At 39.9% G+C, this 18,812-nt stretch overlaps 1 protein-coding gene across 1 annotated transcript in view; it reads left to right on the top strand.

The window, feature by feature from the left end:
• Positions 1 to 18,812, top strand: part of LOC134571451 (bile salt export pump-like) — an 86,637-nt gene that overhangs the window by 20,579 nt on the left and 47,246 nt on the right. The window contains exons 8-15 of the mRNA XM_063429704.1: positions 1,308 to 1,479; positions 2,568 to 2,692; positions 3,461 to 3,635; positions 5,543 to 5,656; positions 5,952 to 6,062; positions 10,636 to 10,761; positions 11,775 to 11,978; positions 15,977 to 16,147. Of these exons, the coding sequence (XP_063285774.1) occupies positions 1,308 to 1,479; positions 2,568 to 2,692; positions 3,461 to 3,635; positions 5,543 to 5,656; positions 5,952 to 6,062; positions 10,636 to 10,761; positions 11,775 to 11,978; positions 15,977 to 16,147 (1,198 nt within the window). The remainder of the gene's footprint in view (positions 1 to 1,307; positions 1,480 to 2,567; positions 2,693 to 3,460; positions 3,636 to 5,542; positions 5,657 to 5,951; positions 6,063 to 10,635; positions 10,762 to 11,774; positions 11,979 to 15,976; positions 16,148 to 18,812) is intronic.

The raw sequence follows: 18,812 nt of genomic DNA, 5'->3' as shown, positions 1-18,812 counted from the left end.
TCCCAGCGCTTGGGAACGGGAATCCTCACTGGAGTAGAGCAGCCCACAGCAGCTATGTCAGCTTTTGCCCTTGACCTGTTCCTGGTCAGCCACCCACACTGCTAGATCTCCACAGATCTGCAGAATGGGCCTTCCTCTCATACATACAGTGAGGGAAAAAACATGGTAGATGTATTTTAACAGACAGAATAACAAAAAAAAAATCCAGAAAAACTTATGTCAAAAATTTTATACATTTATTTGCATGTCAATGAGTGAAATAAGCATTTGGCCCCTTCGACTTAGTACTTGGTGGAAAACCCTTGTTGACAATCACAGAGGTCAGACATTTCCTGTAGTTGGTCACCAGGTATGCACACATCTCAGGAGGGATTTTGTCCCACTCCTCTTTGCAGATCCTCTCCAAGTCATTAAGGTTTTGAGGCTGACGTTTGGCAACTCGGACCTTCAGCTCCCTCCACAGATTTTGTATCGGAATAATGTCTGGAGACTGGCTAAGTCACTCCAGGACCTTAATGTGCTTCTTCTTGAGCCACTCCTTTGTTGCCTTGGCTGTGTGTTTGGGTCATTATCATGCTGGAATACCCATCCACAACCTATTTTCAAGTGCTCCTAATCTCAGCTTGTTATCTGTATAAAAGACACCTGGGGTCCAGAAATCTTGCTGATTGATAGGGAATAAAATTCTTATTTCACTGATTGACATGAAAATCAATTTATAACTTTTTTGACATGCGTTTTTCTGGATTTTATATTTTGCTATTCTGTCTCTCACTGTTAAAATACACCTACTATTAAAATTATAGACTGATCATTTCTTTGTCAGTGGACACACATTCAAGATCAGCAGGGGATCAAATAAGTTTTTTCTCTCACTGTGTATACTAACAACCCACACACTCACAGACCCCATAAGCACAGCACTACTGACAATCCACAGACACGCAGAAAACCTCACAAGCAGCCCCACACATACACACACCACCAAACACACAATGTGACATATCATCCACACACGCAATTCCACAAACAGCCAAAATACACAGCACACATCCAACGCTATCATACACAATACTGCCAATTTCTCATGAACATATGCAATATAACATCCCAACATCACACAAATACAACGCTACAAAGCAACTGCAGCAACATACACACCACAACTTTAAACAAAATAGGTCTGGAGCGCCAAGGGGCTTTGAGATCTTGTTTTGACAAAGTACTACTAAATGGTTGCCTACTCCTGGTCTAAAGAATAATTCCTGTACAAATGATATTCAGTAACATTTTTTTATTTTTTTTAGTGATATCAACAAAATTAATAACGCTATTGCTGATCAGGTTGCAATCTTCATTGAGAGGATTTCTACATTTGTCTTTGGATTTTTAATCGGCTTTCTTGGAAACTGGAAATTAACCCTTGTTATTGTTGCAGTCAGTCCTCTTATTGGTTTAGGAGCAGGATTAATGGCACTGGTAATTATTACTACCCATTTTTAATATTTAACTACTTAACTTGATGGTAGTCATGTATGCTGCATACATCAAACCTACTACTGAACTACAGCCTGTCTTTAGATCAGTAGTGTCATCTGTAATCCGTACCTATATGATATTACGCAAGGTAAACTCGATTTCACCTGACCTTTGCCTATAATAACTTATTTTATGATTAAACTCTGCATGCCTATAATATATCTTATCTCTAACATAAATATTTTGTGATCCATTATATTATTTTGGGAAAAAACTTTTTTAGGGCTTTACCCTACCGATCAGTTTATTCACAAAAACATAAATGCTTAGAATAATCTGTAGCCAAAGAGTCACAAAAATTGCTCTAATTTATGACAAAATAAAGTACCCTTGTATGGTACAGCCTCTTCTAAAGGAACACTCCAGGCAGCATATAATTAAGCAGCAAGACTGCCTATGCATGACCTATTCATCAAAACTACTTAATTTTGCTAAAGTTTCTTTTGTGCTCAGAGTAGCCTTTCATTTGTATTGGAAAAAAAAATACTATTCACTATTGCCTTGTGGAATATTTTTGTGAACCAGCAAATTGTTTTAGGATTTTTCAAATTCGGAAAAGGTTGACTTTTCAATGTCTACAAATTGATCTAGGCATCCGTAAGAGGCACTATGGTGGGCTGAAGTCTAGACACTGTTCTGTATCTCTCTCAACAATATCACAGAACCTCAGTTTTGGTATGATAATTATTATTTTTTTATATAAAGGCAACAAGAAATATTTTGAAGACTGGAGGTACAAAATATAAAAAATAGGGATGACAACTTGATTGTATATTTTGCTGATGCCCCAAGTGTCTTCCTACACCAGGGGTATGCAACCTTCGGCACTCCAGATGTTGTGGACTACATCACCCATAATGCTCTTACACCCATAATGCTGGCAAAGCATCATGGGAGGTGTAATCCAAAACATATGGAGTGCCGAAGGTTGCCTATGCCTGTCCTACACAATGAAGTTAGAAAGAACATTTATGTCTTGGGGTACAGTCAACCCTTTTATAATCTTCTTAATGTTTCTGATTTTCTAGGCTGTGGCAAGACTGACAGGCAGAGAGTTAAAGGCATATGCCAAAGCCGGTGCGGTGGCTGATGAAGTCCTATCTTCCATCCGAACTGTGGCTGCTTTTGGTGGAGAAAAGAAGGAGGCTGAAAGGTGAATCAGTCACATTTATTTCCTGCAGTCTTTAATCAAGTTATACGTAATTAACCGACAAAATCTAGTCTTAGTTGAAGGTCCAACATAAGCCTTGATTTCATATTTTTGGATATGATTTTCAAATATTTTTTTTTCAAAATCTGAAAAAAAAAACGCAAAATATAGCAAATATAAAAATATATCAATATATTAAAAATATTACTAAATTAAAATATTTTTCAAAATACTTGATAATTGTAATAGTTTATCCAAAAAATGTTAAATCATATGAAAAGCTCATCTAAAATAGGAAATCAAGGCCATAGATGGTTTTATGGTATCAACATCTTTATCAAAAAAAAATCTCAGATAGTTGGTCATAGGAGTTACAGTCCAACTGCATTAAGGGCTGCCAATATGTCCACTCTTGTGCTATAGGGACTATTTTGTTAACTATCTCTTTAACTGTCTTAACTGTCTCTTTAAAAATGGCAAACATAATTTGTTTATTTTTTTTATATTTATTGATGCAGTGCAATTTGGGTAAAGTTTTTTTTTTTTAATAGCAGAATATTTGCGTACTTTAAGAATCAGCTAGCATTTGTCTTGTCTTTTTTGAAGTTACTAATACCGAATTAATCATGTGCTGTTATCATTAACAATGATATAATGTTTCTGTTATATTGTTTCTTTCTATGTTCTATTATTTCTTTCTCTGAAATATACCGTTGTATAGTCCTATATACAGTGCATGACATGGTTCAACGTGATGTATTTTGTCTGCAGGTATGACAATAACCTGATTGAAGCTCAGGCTTGGGGTATCAAAAAAGGCACCATCATAGGCTTCTTCCAGGGGTACATGTGGTGTATTATTTTTCTGTGTTATGCTCTAGCTTTCTGGTATGGATCTAAACTGGTAACTGAAACAAAAGAACTATCACCTGGAAGTCTTCTGCAGGTCAGTTCATTTAAAGCTAATTTGTTACATTGTTACTGCATACAAGCATCCCAACCATCCCAATTTCGTCAGGCTGGCCTTCTTAATTGGCAGATATCCTGGTGTTCATAAATAGCTCTACCCAAAGGGGTTGCCCTACTCGGAAGGGGGGGGTTCATCCAATTTGGGTGGAGCTAGTGATATGAATCTCGTCATTGGCCTGCCTCCTTTTTCCCCCTCCCACTGGCATCTTGCATAATACGAGGCCCAAATTTGCTGAATATGGTATTCTATTTCCCAATATTAGGCCAGCATTGGTACTTTATTAGTGCTGATACATAGCCAGCATATGGGTCATAAGAATAATCCTATCTCCAAAAATACTCATCTCAATGTTGATGTTAGTTGATAGAGTTTTGCAGATAATTTGGCACATTCCCAGTTATACCATGCGCTATACACAGAGACACATTTTATTTATTATTATATTTTTTAAATGTTTGCATCTTCATGGTGTGGGCAACAGGTTTAGTGATGATGAATAATCTAACCTGCCAATATTCTTAATTCAACAGTGCTGGGAAATCTTGTAAGATAGGATATAGTTTATTATGGCTACAAGAAATGGTGTGTTAATTATACTTTGCTGCTATTTAGAGATAGCACAGCTCAGCTGGGAAAGACGATACAGGTAGATGCATCTCTAAAAGCTGGTGACAGAGTAATATTTCCTTTATGTATTATAAAATAAGTATGTGGGATTTCAGACTTTTAAAATACATAATTTTAAAATACAAACAGCTGATATCAAACAAAATTATTATAAACCAAGGAATACAACTGAACATGCTTTTAACTCCGAGTGCAGTACAGCAGCTGGCTAAAGCATTGTTTTGACCGCCATTTTGTTCAGTCACCATCAGGGTACAACACAACACTAAATACATTGCTGATCAAGAAGATCTTCCATGTCTGAATCTTTCTACAATTAATTTTGTTTGTTTAGAAAATGCCTTCTAATGTGTATTGATCATAGAAATGTGAATGATTTTAGCTAGTGTTTCTTAGCCCTTGAATAATGTCTGAAATTAGAATCACCATGTTTTTTCCAGGCAATCGTATTGCTTTATTCATTTCTGATACAGTCAGTGGACATAAAATCTATCCTTTTAAGGACACAACTTCAGAAGTAAAAGGCCAGCATCACGAAAAATGTATTTCCAGCATGTGTCCATGGCACTGTAGGTTTAAAAGGTGCCCCCCCTCCCTCGCACCCTCCCACCCCCCCCTCCCCCCGCCAGGCTGAAGGGGTTAAAAAACCTTCAACCACTTACCTGAATTCAGCGCCAATGTCCCTCGGTGCTGGGTCAGGCTCCAACCACATTCCTCAAATGGCCATGCTCCCATTAATATTTCTACATAAGAAAGCATTATTCAATGCTTTTCTATGGGGAAAATCTGACGCTGGAGGTCCTCATGCAGAGCTTGAGGACGTCCAGCGTCAGATAACGGACCAAAGGTCCATTTCAATTCCAGAAGTCTTCTAGTGGCTGTCTGGTAGACAGCCACTGAGGGCAGACTTAGAGCTGCAATGTTAACATTCTCTGCAACTGCAATGTTTTACATTGTAGCACTTAGTGCAATAGGGACACAGCTCCCAGACCACTTCAATTAGTTGAGAGGTCTGGGTGCCTACAGTATCCCTTTAACCCCGTAATGACGAGTGACGGACGAGGTGCAATAAATTAGTAAAATGCAAATTTCAGTTGAATGCAAACAGCAAAAAATGCCGTTGTCATTAAGTGAAAGACAAGCTACTGAAGCTCTGTCCTTAAGGGGTTAAGTAACTTTGTTCTGTAGCACCGACATAAATATGAACTATAATGTTTTATTTTACATTTAAACCAAGTTATGCTTTTTATTTGAAGGTATTTTTTGGAGTACTGGTTGCTGCAATGAACTTGGGCCAGGCTTCTCCCTGCTTAGAAGCCTTTGCAACTGGCCGAGCAGCTGCTACAATTATATATGAGACAATAGAAAAGGTGAGATCGGTATTAACAATCTAACTCCACTTCTCTTATCTGTCTATTTATCCAGTTCAATTAAGTTAAAATAATACTGTCCTGCAAAGCAAAGACACGCAAAGACCATCAGTTGCCCATTTCCCCATAAGATTGTAAATTGTAGCAACTGAAAAAAGTAATTTGATTATATAACAAAATGTTATAAATATCACCTCTGGGGCAATGGGTTTGCACCAATCTATATTTCTCTATCAATAAGGTGAAATGCACTTTTTATATGTTCTAATATTAAGACGATTGTGTCTACTTTAAGAATCCAGAGATTGATTGCATGTCTGATGAAGGGCACAAACCGGATAAAGTGAATGGTGTCATTGAGTTCCATAATGTAAATTTCCACTATCCATCAAGACCAGATGTAAAGGTATGCATTAGACTTTAACCCTGTGAACTTTATCTAAGGATGATCATAAATTTATATCTCCAGAAAGCTAAGCTTTAAATATTTTTACATCAGTTCAGATTTTCCTTATTTATGGTTTCATATTTAAGGATCTGGATAAATAAATTGTGCATTTTATAGTATACAGTTGAAATATTGGCTTATTATTATTTTTATTTTTATCAAAGCAAGATAAAAATGTGGAAATTGTGTTAAATAATTTGATACAGCGTTGCTATAACACTCTTGGCAAAGTGGCACTTCAATGCATAGTACCTTCCAAACACTGAAACGAGGTATGTTTCTCAGTTATGCTGCGTAGAGGTCCCCTGCCCCTGTCTCCCAGCACATATTTTTTATACATTTTCCATTTTCCCTTGAATTTCTGCATTCATTAACCGGCGCCATCAGTGACTGCTGACATAAGAGCGGAGAATACTGGTGAATTTTAAAGACGATGGGAACCTGACTCTGACCCACGACTTTTTTGAGCTCTGCAATCTTAATCCTGAATAAATGAGTGATCATTCCCGGTTCAACACCATAAACCTTAAAGAGGTCCAATGCCTATTTAAAGTAGTCAAATGCCTGTTTAAGGTGGTCCAATGTCTATTTAAAGAAGTCCAATGCCTGTTTAAAGAGGCCCAATGTGTGTTTAAAGAGGTCAAATGCCTGTTTACAGAGGCCCAGTGCTGTTAATCAACAACAGCCCTAGAAGGCAAGACAATATGGAGCCCAGGATCTGTCAGCCAAAGACAAAATCTATAGGTGACTTTAAAAACTTGCATATTATAGACGTCTGATGGTTCTATATTAGAGATGTCCCGAATAGTTCGCTGGCGAATAGTTCCTGGCGAACATAGCTTGTTCGCGTTCGCCAAGGCGGGCGAACTTATGCGATGTTCGGTCCGCCCCCTATTCGTCATCATTGAGTAAACCTTGACCCTGTACCTCCCAGTCAGCAGACACATTCCAGCCAATCAGCAGCAGACCCTCCCTCCCAGACCCTCCCACCTCCTGGACAGCATCCATTTTAGATTCATTTGGAAGCTGCATTCTTAGTGAGAGGAGGGATAGTGTAGCTGCTGATGATTTAATAGGGAAATCGATAGCTAGGCTAGTGTATTCAGTGTCCACTACAGTCCTGAAGGACTCATCTGATCTCTGCTGTAAGGACAGCACCCCAAAAAGCCTTTTTTAGAGCTAGAACATCAGTCTGCTTTTTTTTTCCCTGTGTAATCTAATTGCAGTTGCCTGCCTGCCAGTGTGTGTGTCAGGCTCAAAGCGTATACTGTGCCCACTTGCCCAGTGCCACCACTCATATCTGGTGTCACAATAGCTTGCATTTAAAAAAACAAAACAAAACTGTGATATAATAGCAGTCAGTTTCCTTCACACGTGTGCGTTTCAGGACCTGCCAGGGCACAGTGTCACACCAGTGCAACTCATATCTGGTGTAACAGTAGTGTAGATTTAAAAAAAAAAAAAAACTTTTTTGACTGTGAAATAATAGCAGCCAGTTTCCTTCACGCGTGTGCGTTTCAGTGCCTGCCAGGGCACAGTGTCACACCAGTGCAACTCATATCTGGTGTAACAGTAGTGTACATTAAAAAAAAAAAAACTAGAAATGTGACTGTGAAATAATAGCAGTCAGTTTCCTTCACGCGTGTGCATTTCAGGGCCTGCCAGGGCACAGTGTCACACCAGTGCAACTCATATCTGGTGTAACAGTAGTGTACATTTAAAAAAAAAATAAAATACAATTTTGACTGTAATAGATTGAATAGCAGTTAGTTGTCTCCAAGCGTGTGTGTCAGGCCTACAGCGTCTACTCTGCCAACTTCTGCCAGTGCACAGTGCCACTCATATCTGTTGCCACAGTAGCTTGCACGCATAGTACCACTAATCGAAAAAAAATGACAGGAAGAGGCAGGCCACCCCGCAGGGGCCGTCATGGTCGTGGTGCTGTGATTCCCTTTGGCCCTAGAATAATGCCCAGTGTTCAGAGGCCACGTACCCTGAACTCGAAAAGTTCTGAGGACATAGTTGACTGGCTAACACAGGACACCCAATCTTCTACAGCTTCCCCTCGGAACCTTGACGCACCATCCTCCTCCAGCTTAGCTTCGGGCACCTCTCAAGTTACCACTCGCCCGCCTGCCGCCACCACCAACACTAGCACCACAGCCGCTTCACTTGATCTGTCAGAGGAGTTATTTACACATCAGTTGGAAGAAACGAGTAACCATTATTGCCAGCGGATGTAGATAACAGTCTCAGTCAGGCAGCATTACACACATGGACGTATGGTGTGATGATGATGATGTTGTACCCGCTGCTGCTTCCTTTGCTGAGTTGTCAGATACAAGTGAAGCAGTTGATGATGGCGATGCGTCCGTGGATGTCACGTGGGTGCCCGCTAGAAGAGAAGAAGAACAGGGGGAAAGTTCAGATGGGGAGACAGAGAGGAGGAGGAGGAGACGAGTTGGAAGCAGGGGGAGGTCATCGCAAGGAGCTAGTGGCACAGTCAGACAGCATGCATCGGCACCCGGGGTCAACCAGACAGCACGCCAATCAATGCATGCTGTTGCCACCACCAGAATGCCGTCATTGCAGAGCTCAGCAGTGTGGTATTTTTTTTGTGTGTTTGCCTCTGACAACAGCGATGCCATTTGCAACCTGTGCCAAAAGAAACTGAGTCGTGGGAAGTCCAACACCCACCTAGATACAACTGCTTTGCAAAGGCACATGATCACACATCACAAACGCCTATGGGATACACACATGAGTACAAGCAGCACACAAACTCAAAGCCGCCATCCTCCTCCTGGTCCAGCATCTTCAGCCACGTCAACCACTGCTGTCCTCCTTGCCCCCTCTCAACCATCCGCCACTCGGTCTCTCGCCTTGAGCAGTTCCTGCTCATCTGCCCACAGTCAGGTGTCTGTCAAGGACATGTTTGAGCGTAAGAAGCCAATGTCACAAAGTCACCCCCTTGCCCGGCATCTGACAGCTGGCTTGTCTGAACTCTTAGCCCGCCAGCTTTTACCATACAAGCTGGTGGAATCCGAGGCGTTCCAAAAATTTGTAGCTATTAGGACACCGCAGTGGAAGGTACCCGGACGAAATTTCTTTGCACAAAAGACAATCCCCAACCTGTACTCGATTGTGCAAAAGGAAGTAATGGCATGTCTGGCACACAGTGTTGGAGCAAGGGTCCATCTGACCACTGATACCTGGTCTGCAAAGCATGGTCAGGGCAGGTATATCACCTACACTGCGCATTGGGTAAACCTGCTGACGGCTGCCAAGCATGGAATGCGTGGCTCTGCAGAGGAGTTGGTGACACCGCCACGACTTGCAGGCAGGCCTGCTGCCACCTCCTCTACTCCTTCTACTCCATCCTTTTCCATAACCTCCTTGGCTGAGTCCTCTTCTGCTGCTGCGTCTTGCTCCACATCAACGGAACCCCCCCAGCTCCCCTGGTACTATTCCACATCCCGGATATGACAGTGTCATGGGTTTTAAAATTTGCCTGCCTATTGAAGTCTATGGCGGTTCGCTCGGTTCGTCCGTTCGCGAACATTTGCGGAAATTCGCGTTCGCTGTTCGCGAACGGAAAATGTTATGTTACATCTCTATTCTATATCCTTAGCATGGGGTATTTTTTTTTTTAATATATCAAAATGTTGACATGATCAGTTTCTCAGCCTTTCAGCAGCATCTCCAGCCATCGATCATGGTAAACACGTGTTTTTTCTAACACACAATTAATCATTAGTTCTTACCATGTTAATATATTTTAACGCAACAAAATCTGGGGGTGTCACATATCACTTGATCCTATGGACCAGCCACCACTGCATAAGGGGGACAATTGCATCCTTCTCCACCCTCCCAAGTGCAGGAAAAGCTTGTGCAAACTGGACAAGAGCTTGCTATGTTCCACAAGCCCTCGAACAGGCTCCTTCATATCAGTGTAAAGGAACATGACCTGAAGCCACAGACAAACACGCACACACAAAAACTTGAGCAATTGCGAGATTGTTTTTGATAGCTGCTGTTATAAAACTATGCTGCCAATAAGGTGAATACTTTCTGCTTATTCAGCATTTCCATTCATATTATCTAATAAAAGGAATTACTGTCAAGTGCCAAACTACATGACTTATAAGTGATGTCTGGGCTTGGGTTAATGAGATCTGCACAGTCCCTAAAATAATTTGGACATCCTGATTGACTGGGTCACTAATTGCCATGGTCAAAGCTCACTAGTACATCTGCAAAGCCTGCAGATTTGTATCAAATGCAGTAACTTCAAAGGTGATTTTAATGTGTTGTTAATGTTTTGGAAATAGGTGTAACCATCAATCTGGTGTGTTTTTTTTTTATAATTTTGATTTATTCTGTTCAAATGGAAATGCTGCAAGTTACACGGTGACCTATTTAAAGATTAATTACAAAAAGTTAGCACAACATTAAAACATTGTTTATGTTTATTTTTCTGAATTTGCTAAAAAGAATGCATAATCAAAAATATTTCCCAATTTTGCAGATTCTAAGTGATCTCAACATTGCCATTAATCCAGGGGAAACAACAGCATTTGTTGGGCCCAGTGGTTCAGGGAAAAGTTCTACAATACAACTCATTCAAAGATTCTATGATCCTACAAATGGCAAGGTAAATAATCCTGTTTAGCATCCTGTCTGAATGATTAGCATTGCTGTGATATGATTTCAATAGACTTAGTCACTCAATGTTATTATCCATTGTTTCTGTTAGCTGTTAACCCATTAATCTTTTCACTTGAGTCCCTAAAACGCTGGAGCCACATAGTCCTGTTTATGCACATTCACATCTTTGCCTGTATAAACCAACACACACATACACACGCAAACACATCTGTATAATACACATTATACATGCACATTCACAGACATTCATACAAGCACATATGGTCACATACTTGCATACTTCAGTGGCTCAATGTAGATTCCAAACAATGTAGTGGCATGTTTGTTTGTTTTTAAATTATTTCTCTTTTAAGAACTTATTGACAATTTTTTCCATGCTGTTTGTCAGCTTGTGGCTTAATGGACCCGGAATTGTATTGTTACTCAGGTTACTAGATCAGGAAAACCTAGGAAGACATTCCTAGGTGGTTATGGTACCAGGAGTTTGCAGGAGTTATCACCCCCAGAATGTAAGTAGTCAAACCTTTTTAGAACAGAAAGCCAAAAGCTCTGAGTAATCGCTATTAGCTGAGAGCGATCAGTTGACGTTATCTGCCATCGAGCTACCCCTGCATTGCACGGCTTAGCACAGGAGAGCTAACAGAAACTCTCGAGGCTAAAGTGAAGACATGAGGAGTGATGCCGAGGTAAGAAGTCAGACCGTTCACTCGCTACTCTTGTAGTTACAAGTTTTCTTTTTTTAAGCCCGCGCCTGACTTTAAGCAAACTGAGAAGCAAGTTGCACTGGGCGACTTTGTCTTTAGTAAATAGTTTGAATTAAGTAATGTGTGAAGTAGAAATAAAATAACAAATATATATATAGTGGCTTACTCATTAAATAGTTATTTGTGGTGAGTTGATTACTATATTCAATTCATGGACAAAAGGTGCAAAATTGGAAAATAAATTCCAAATAATAGAATAGCATTATGTCTTAATATTATTAAATGCATTTCCCAGGTGACTTTGGACGGCCATGATATCAGAACACTTAACATTCAGTGGCTGCGCTCTGTAATTGGTATTGTTGAGCAGGAACCTGTTCTATTTGCTACTACGATTGCTGAGAACATTCGCTACGGAAGAGACAATGTTACCATGGAAGACATTACCAAGGCAGCAAAAGAAGCTAATGCCTTTAACTTCATAATGGAGTTACCGCAGGTAAAATGAGGCAAAGAGGATTTTGTGTAAATACCAGATTACTGTGTTTGATAACAGTTGAAATCCAATTGTGGAAGCTGATAAAAGTCCGTCGCTATTTTCAGAATAGAAGATAATAGCAACAGCTAGAACAACAAGTGACAGAACAAAATGGTTTATTTATAGGACGAGACATGCATTATCTATGTTTAAATGTACAGTAACACCAAAGTGAAGCCTGTTCAATAATATATGACGTAATATCTGACTTTTGAATGAAGCAGACATGATTTTCATTCAAGAGACTGTGTTATATAAGAAGTCAGAGTCAGTTACATCGAAAAGACCTGTCAATTCAACTGTAGAAAGATAGATATATAGATAGATAGATAGACCTCTCTTTCTCATCATTTGAAATTCATTCGATTCGCCTTTTCAAACCCATCTTTGCTAACATTGCTGTTATTTATCGTCCCCCTGGTTCCTCTCTCCTCTTTCTTGACAATTTTGCTACCTGGCTACCCTACTTCCTCTCCTCTAATATTCCATCCTTAATTCTCGGGCATTTCAATATTCCCATTAACCCACCCTTGAACTCAGCTGCCTCTAAACTACTTTCAATTACTTCCTCCCTTAGACTATCGCAGAGGGATAATTATCCCACCCATGTAGCTATCAATACACTCAACCTTATTTTCTCTTATGCATGCACAGTGTCTAATATCTGCAAAACTCTATTTCCTCTCTTTGATCACCACCTCTTATCATTTACTCTCAAGAATCCCCTCACCCAACAACCTCAGCCTAGCCCCCCTCAACTCAGAAGAACCTTAATTCTATTGACCTCCAGCAGCTAACAGTTTATATTGATTCACAACTCCTATCCATCCCTTCCCTCTCTTGTCCCTCACTGGAAATCTCCACATATAACACTACCCTTACTTCTGCCTTGAGCACTGCAGCCCCACTCCAAACATGCACCTCGAGTAGGATACGCCCCCAACCATGGCACACTAAATGAACACGCTACCTGCAAAGATGCTCCTGTTGTGTTGAACGCTTCTGGAGGAAGTCTCGCACCCAGTCAGACTTTCACCATTATAGATTCATATTTACGTTGTACAGTGCAGTCCTTGCCCTCACCAAACAGTCAGATTTTCCCTTTCTCATTAGTTCATGCTCCTGCAATCCCAGGCATCTCTTTGATACCTTTAACTCTCTTATTCCCCCTGCTGTAGCAACCCTCCAAACTAACCTTACAGCTGATAGCTTTGCATGCTACTTTACCAACAAGATTGAACAGCTATGGAAAGAATTCTCACCAAATTGTCTATCTCTTTCTAAACCACATGAAGATCATGCCTTACCTACCCTTAAGACTTTCTCCCCGGCTACTCAACAAGAGGTGGCTGCGCTTCTTGTCCCACCTATTGCTAGCTTGAGCCTGTCCCATTTCACCTTATCAGATCTTCCCTCTTGTCTTGTGCCTTCCTTAACACACATCTTCAACTGCTCTGCCTTTCTGGCATTCTCCATTCTGACCTTAAACATGCCACTGCAGTACCTATCCTGAAAAAAAACATCTCTTGACCCATCCTCCCCCGCTAACTATCATCCCGTATCCCTGCTTCCTTTTGCCTCAAAGCTTCTGGAAAGACTTGCCTTTACCCATATGTCTCACTTCCTCAATTCCAACTCTCTCTTTGACCCTCTTCAGTCTAGCTTCTGCCCCCTCCACTCTACAGAGACTGCTCTTATCAAAGTTAATAACGACCTAATTGCAGCTAAATCCAAAGGCAACAATTCCATACTAATTCTTCTTGACCTCTCTGCTGCCTTTGACACTGTTGATCTTGTTCTCCATCTTAAAAATCTTCAATCACTTGGTCTTTGTGACTCTGTCCTCTCGTGGTTTTCCTCTTATCTCTCCTAATGCTCATTCAGAGTCTCCTTTTCTAATTATACATCCTACCTTCGTCCTGTCTCAGTTGGAGTCCCCCAAGGCTCTATCCTTGGTACCCTTCAATTTTCTGTTTATACTGCCTCTCTTGGCAAACTTATTACCTCATTTGGATTCAACTACCACCTGTACGCTGATGACACCCAGATATATCTCTCCTCCCCGGACCCCTCCCCTGCCATCCTGCAACATGTCAATGCTTGTCTTTCTTCCATCACTGACTGGATATCCTCCCGCATTCTGAAACTCAGTCTCTCTAAAACTGAGCACCTTGTCTTTCCTCCTCCTAATACTGATCCTCCTCTTTCGCTTTCCCTTCAAGTTCATGGTATCCACATCAGTCCATACTTGCAAGCACACTGTCTTGGTGTTATACTTGACTCTGGCCTCACCTTTGAGCCTCACACCCAGTATGTTACCAAATCCTGTAGATTCCATCTTAAAAACATAGTCCACAACCGCCCATTTCTCACGCAAGGAGCTTGTCCATGCTCTAGTAATTTCTTGCATGGATTATTATAACCTTCTTCTAATTGGTCATCCCAAAAGCCGTATTTCCCCGCTACAGTCTGTAATGAATGCTGCCGCCAGACTGATTCTCCTTTCTAGTCATGCCTCTCACACCTCACCCCTCTGTTAGTCCTTACATTGGCTTCCTGTATCCTATAGGAGTCAATTCGAAGTACTAACCCATACCTATAAAGCAGTGAACAATTCTAGCCCTTCTTATGTCTCTTCACAGATCCATAGGTATGCCCCTTCTCGGTCTCCTCTCTGCCCATGACCTTCCCCTGTCCGCTGCTCGCACCCATATGGCAAACTCACACTTGCAGGACTTCTCACAGGCGGCTCCCTTCCTATGGAATAGTCTGCGTACTGCCATCAGACTCTCCCCTAGTCTTCAATCGTTTAAGAGGTGCCTTAAAACCCATCTCTTTAGGATAGCCTATGGCCTCTCAGAATAACCTCTACCTCACATACCTGTCTCTTGCTCTCTCCTAAAGGGCAACACTCTACTCTCTCCTCCAGCTCTGCTTCACTCCCACCTTATTTGAGTGCTATCTCCTGGCCTTTTTTTTTTTTGTTTGTTTTATACCCCACCTCCTATAGACTGCAAGGTCATCTGAGCAGGGTCCTCTTTAACCTATCATTCCTGTAAATGTTATTGTAATTGTCCTAGTTAAATCACCCCCTCTTATAATATTGTAAAGCGCTACGGAATATGTTGGCGCTAAATAAATGGCAATAATAATAGATAGGATAGATAGATAGATAGATTGATAAATAGATTGATAGATAGATTGATAGATAGATAGATAGATAGATAGATAGATAAATAGATAGATAGATAGATAGATAGGACAGACAAATCATAGACTGTATTTTTTTAATAGTATGTAGTTTGTAGTTGATAGTAGTTTATTTTTATATTCTTACAGCTTTTAAACTGTAAAGATAAAAAAATAACAAACTCTATATTGCATAATTCTCAAAAACTTTATTAGAAGGCTCTTCCTTTATCTTAACCTCTGTCTATAAAATTGTATTTCGTATCCTGGCCTCCAAATACTCATATACAGGGACCTTGGCTCCGTAAAGGAATCACTGTAGAGAACATACAGTTTCAGAGATCTATTTATTTAATGCAGTAGTCAGTCCTTAATTAACCATGGTTAATAAACTTGGTTTATTTAATTAGACATGTTTAGCATACAGGGTCATCTACTAATGTGGTAATTCAAAGTGAATTCAAAGAGAATTTTAAATTCTCTTTAGATCATTTTTCCAATTTGGCTAATCGAACCATAAATTTGAAATTCACTTTTAATGCTCTCTTGAGTAAATAGTCCTGTCAGTATAACTCTAAATCTGATCGAAAAGGCAGACTACTTTGAAAATAAAAAAATACAGGATTCAGAAAGGTGTGAAAAGAGTGAATGTAAATCATAGAATTTTCTTATAATGTATATTTTCACGTTATGTTCCAGCGTGATTATGATTAGTTTCACACTGAAAATGCTTAAAATTCATTGTAAGTGATTTAACACCCTACTTTTAGAAATTTGACACTCTTGTTGGAGAAGGAGGAGGCCAGATGAGTGGTGGACAAAAACAAAGGATTGCCATTGCTCGAGCGCTGGTCAGAAATCCAAAAATACTACTTCTGGACATGGCCACATCTGCACTGGATAATGAAAGTGAAGCTATTGTACAAGAAGCTCTTGATAAGGTTAGACATTCAAGCAGTACATTGATAATATCTTGTTAATTAGTATTTGATGGACCACTTATGGTACCCAGACCATTTCCTCTCAGTGAAGCTTTCTGGGTGAGGTGGCATGTAGTCTTAATACAGCAAAGTAAAATACTGCTGTTTTGTAGAAATGACAATGTTTACCTTGTAGGGTTAAACACACCGTTATTGAATGTGTTCCTGACAGCCACCAGTGGAGCTTCCTGTGCAATGACCAAATTTGACTGTCATGTAACATTGATTATGAGGATATCACACACCATCAAATGCCGGTCAAAGGAATCATTGGATTCAATGCTTCCCCATGAGAAGCATGTGATTGGATGAACATGTGCATTTCAACCCCCATGCTCCTCTATGAGGTGCATTGGATTGGGCAAGAAGCTGGGAAGTGGTGACTCTCGAGTTTAAATGCTGGAAGAAGGGTTAATTACAATTAGGGTTAATTTAATTTATTTTGTCCAGCCCTACATCTAACTATTGAAGATAACATTATAGCATTAAGATTGCTCGTTTGTATTCCTAACACTACAATGTTCCTTTAACATGATTCAATATATAAAGTAGACTGTGGAAGCCGCAAAGTATAATGTAGGTAAATCAACAATAGAACACTTAGCCATAACATTGATGTTTTCGATTATGTAGTAGGCTTATTGAGCACTGCATAATAAGAATTATATCAATAGTAATTCATTATGAACTCAGTCTTCATGTAAAAGTAATGTGATGCCACAATAATATTTCTTTTCCAGCTGAACGTTTAGTGTGTTACTCAATTTATATAGCCGAACTCAGTAGCAAACTGTTACTGTTATCTTTGCAATCTGTTATCACTTTATGCAATCATTTCCTTACAAGAACACACCCAGAACTAATCTTACTTAGAATATCTTGTGGTTTTATCTTGTTTCCGGTGCTACTTAACTGCCAGCAAAGAACGTCAACAGTGTCAAGATTGGTACATTTAGTCTATTGATACCTTACACATTCTTATGTGTTTAAAAACAAAATGTATCTACATTCTTACAGCAACCACTATTAAATAGAGAATGTTGTGAACTAAACCATGGCCTGCAGAAGAATATGTATACTTTTTAGAAAATAACATTTTAGTGATAAGGTCTCTCCTAAGTTTTCATGCGTTGATAGGACTTTAAGTGACTGAATTCCTTTTTTATTTTTTTCCTATGCACTCTAGTTTTTATAAAATACAGAAGAAAAAGGAGAGACTACTTTTCCTTATGTATATCAGTCAAGTTGACAAAATGTGACAATGCAAGTTCCTGTTTAACCTGCCAATCAAGTTTACCCACAATCCATCAGTAAAATGAATCTCACTAAAGGGAAAACAGCAGACATGATGGGTAGAGTAGAACAAAATGGCTGTGACCAGATATTAAGATCTGTAACAAGAAAAAAAAGCTAATACAAATAAAGAAAAGTGGCAATGGGGTAGTGTAATCATTAACACACGGGGGCACAAGGACAGGAAAATGAAAAGAAAAATAGCAAACAAAAATGATAGGTCCACTTTTAAAGGACCACTATAGTGCCAGGAAAACATACTTGTTTTCCTGGCACTATAGGGTCTCTAGGTCTCCCCCACCCTCAGGGCCCCCCTCCCGCCGGGCTCTAGGGGATAGAAGGGGTTAAATCTAAACTTTTTTCCCCCGCCGGGCTCCCTCGGCGGTGGGGACTCTCCTCCTTCTTTCCCCGTCATCGGCACGAGCCGCGCGCGCATTCAGCCAGTCCATAGGAAAGCATCATCAATGCTTTCCTATGGAGGCTGGCGTCTTCTTACTGTGAAAATCACAGTGAGAAGCGCGGAAGCGCCTCTAGCGGCTGTCAATGAGACAGCCACTAGAGGCTGGATTAACCCATTTGTTTCTCTGAAACTGCTATGTTTACAGCAGAAAGGGTTAATTCTAGATGGACCTGGCACCCAGACCACTTCATTAAGCTGAAGTGGTCTGGGTGCCTATAGTGGTCCTTTAAGTATTATTGAGCAAACTGTTATAGATATGTGAACTATTTTTTAACTTAATTTATTTATGTATTCATTTTGTATTTCATCACACAGTGATACTCTATTAATTTCTTCTTGTCATGTTTTAAACAAAACAAAACAAAGCAGCATAACAAAGTTCAAAAAAAGATGACGTGAAATGTGCTGTTTTCTGTATGTCCTTATTTTATAAGACCTACCTCCTTTTTTGTGTTGTGATTGGGTTGTTACATTTGCAAACTAAGAAATATAACCAGCCAAGCCCAGTGCAAGACACAGGAGAGTTTGATGATATATATGGCATATATGTCATAAATATGTTATTTCACCAGTCATCATCAACAGACCAACAGAATGCTGAAATACACAAGTGCAATTGCAAATATTAGATCAAAATCATATAACTGAAAACTTCACCAACTGAGCTGCGTCCAGTTTTGGCTCTTCGGCCTTAAATTTTTAATTTCCTGGGAAATTTCTGACAATTAAAGTGGCACCCCCCCCCCCCTCCCCTTTGAAAAATGAGTAATTCATAAAGAATCATTTTGACTGTGTTGGGATTTGACTGAAATGCCAACCCAGTCAAGAGATATACTGAGACAAAATAGGAACTAGTTTGTCTCAGTATTTTTC

This window comes from Pelobates fuscus, chromosome 8 (assembly GCF_036172605.1).
Source record: "Pelobates fuscus isolate aPelFus1 chromosome 8, aPelFus1.pri, whole genome shotgun sequence".
NCBI classification, from domain to species: Eukaryota; Metazoa; Chordata; class Amphibia; order Anura; family Pelobatidae; genus Pelobates; species Pelobates fuscus.
This window is presented reverse-complemented; position numbering and strand designations above follow the sequence as displayed.